General features: G+C 42.8%; 1 protein-coding gene across 1 annotated transcript in view; it reads left to right on the top strand.

Moving 5' to 3' along the window:
- SKIDA1 (SKI/DACH domain containing 1) overlaps positions 1-1,251 on the top strand; it is a 2,431-nt gene extending 1,180 nt beyond the window's left edge. Inside the window, exon 2 of the mRNA XM_010562768.1 lies at positions 25-1,251. Coding sequence (XP_010561070.1) covers positions 25-1,251 — 1,227 coding nt within the window. The remainder of the gene's footprint in view (positions 1-24) is intronic.
- Positions 1,252-2,684: the final 1,433 nt, after the last annotated feature.

Raw genomic sequence — 2,684 nt, 5'->3', positions numbered from 1 at the left:
GCCCCGGCCCCGGCCCCGGCGGAGCCCGGCGGGCTGCCCGCCCTCCGCGGCCCTCCCGGCGGAGTCAAGCCGGAGCTGCCGGAGGAGTGGGGCCGCCCCGGCTGGGCTCCCGCCGCCCCGGCGCTGCGCTGCTCCGGCGGCCTGGGGAGCTGCTTCGCCGAGATAAGAGATGATAGGGTATCCGAGATCACATTCCCACACTCTGAATTTTCCAATAATGCCAAGAGTACTGACCTAACAATTAACTGTGTTGCAAAGGGGGCCTCTTCACCTAGCCCAAAGACAAACAATGCATTTCCACAACAAAGAATACTCAGAGAGGCAAGGAAATGCCTTCCAGCAACTACTACACACCGTGCAGATAACAATACAATAGCTGCTAGGTTCTTAAATAATGATTCTTCATCAGCGGCAGCAAATTCAGAGAAAGATTCCAAAATCCCTCATTGTATTGAATTTGCCACGGATTTGCCCTCTTTACAAACTGATCCTGAGGAGGATGCTGCTTCTCCAGGGGCAGCAGCAGCAGCTGAGCTCCACTGCACTGATACAGGCAATAAGGCATTGCCATTCCTGCACAGCATTAAAATCAAAATAGAGGACAGCAGTGCGAACGACGAGTATGAGCCTGATCTTACAACACATAAGCTAAAGTGTGAGTGCAATGATACTAAGGATGAGTTTTACGGTGTGACTGAGAGTAATAACCAGGACGCTTTATTAACAGCCAAGGAAGATTCTGCATGCACTGAGAAAGAAACCACTTCCTTAAACCCGCTGACTCAGAGTCAGGTCCTCTCATGCACTTTAGGTACTCCAAAACCTGAGGATGGGGAGTATAAATTTGGAGCAAGGGTGAGAAAAAATTACAGGACACTGGTTTTGGGAAAGCGACCTGTACTGCAGACTCCTCCAGTCAAACCAAATTTGAAATCAGCTCGAAGCCCACGTCCTACAGGTAAAATTGAGACACATGAAGGAACACTGGATGATTTTACAGTTAACAATAGACGCAAAAGGGTAGCCAGCAATGTAGCATCAGCAGTGAAAAGGCCATTTAATTTCATGGCAAATTTTCCCTGTCCACCATCACTAATTATTGGCAATGATGGGGATTTGTTGCCAGCTTATTCCTTAAACACCACTAAGGATTCCCAACCACCTCACAAGGCCCATCCTGTATGGAAATGGCAGCTGGGCGGTTCTGCAATACCTCTTCCACCTAGCCACAAATTCAGGAAATTTAATTAATAAAATAGTATGGAAAATATTTTCTTGAACCACCTTTAACTTTCTTACGTTTTTTAAACGCTGCAGGATGGTTTGTACAAGCCCATTAATGCTATACACACTTTTGGAATCCTGTTTTATCACATTGTGAAGACAGAAACCGGATTACTATTTTCTTTACCATTACAACAGTGGTATTTTGGTTTGTTTTGGGTTTTTTAAATTTTTTTGGTTCTGTTGCATTTGTTTTGTTGGTTGGTTGGTTGGTTGTTGGTTTTTTGTTGTTGTTGTTGTTGTTGTTGTTACATTCCACAGAGTACTTCAGGCTAAAGACTCAAGTTAAACTCAGTTATTATGGTAGAGCTGGAACACTTTACTGTTTAAATGCTAATAACGCACCAGTACCTCAATTCAACTGCTGCAAATAAATGTCAAAAGGTTGAATAATAAATATTAGAATGAGCCATTAAATTTATGCACTAGATTTCGAAAATGGAAGTCTAACTGTTAATTCAGTTAAAGTTTGTTAAGTTACATGGTTGCACAGTAAGGGTTCACTATAATTCAATGTGGCAGCAGCCTACTTTTCGGGAGCTTTGTTTTCGGGTGCAGGGGTGTCTTTTTCGAAGAGCAGTTGCACTTACTCCTTTTTTCTCTGGTTTGGAAAGGCTGGGGTCCGCCTGTGACCCCAGCGCTGGGAAAAGCTGCCTCATCTGAAACCAGTAAATAAATGTGGAATTCTATTTTTGGTAAAAGGGTGTGTTTTTACTTGTACAGCCACTCTTTGCAATTGGGAAGCCTTTTTGTTTCACCCAGAGGTCTTAAATAAGGTTACTGTTACCCACTAATGTCATGCTTAAGTTGTGGTCTGAACATGCCCCTTACAAACTTGCAAAGCAACTAAAATATTTGCCCGGCCAGCAGTACAATTTATGGTCCAGCCCCTCACGCTGGCTGGAGGAAATAGCAAAGCAGTAAATACAACACAGAAAGTGAAACGAGAGGCCGTAAGTGGAAAGAATACACAAAATGAGAAGACCGTGTTATTCATAGCTTTTTGGCACCAAAACTCAGGCGTTTCAACCGTGTTACACTTCCCGGTTCTAACCTCATCTCTTGAAATTTGTTGTCGTGGGTGTTTGTTGTTTTTTTTTTTTTTTTTTTTCCATGCCATCCTCTCTATGTAGCAGAAACATTTCTACTGCACGTGACAATCAGAGGCAATTATCTATATTTGCACTTAATATCGAAATAGTCGAACAGGCAGACTTCTAGAGTCTAGCCCTCGGTAAGACATGCTGGTATAATATATTGTGATGATGGAAGCAGTAAATCAAAATTATGGAAATTTGCACTGTTGAAAAGCATGCTTTAGCTTTATTTTCAATTAAAAACACTGTTTAAAAAAATTTCCTGATTCCATACACTTTGAATTATTGCAGAGTTATCCGTGG

Source organism: Haliaeetus leucocephalus, unplaced genomic scaffold, assembly GCF_000737465.1.
Source record: "Haliaeetus leucocephalus isolate CR32 unplaced genomic scaffold, Haliaeetus_leucocephalus-4.0 Scaffold0, whole genome shotgun sequence".
Taxonomy (NCBI): Eukaryota; Metazoa; Chordata; class Aves; order Accipitriformes; family Accipitridae; genus Haliaeetus; species Haliaeetus leucocephalus.
This window is presented reverse-complemented; position numbering and strand designations above follow the sequence as displayed.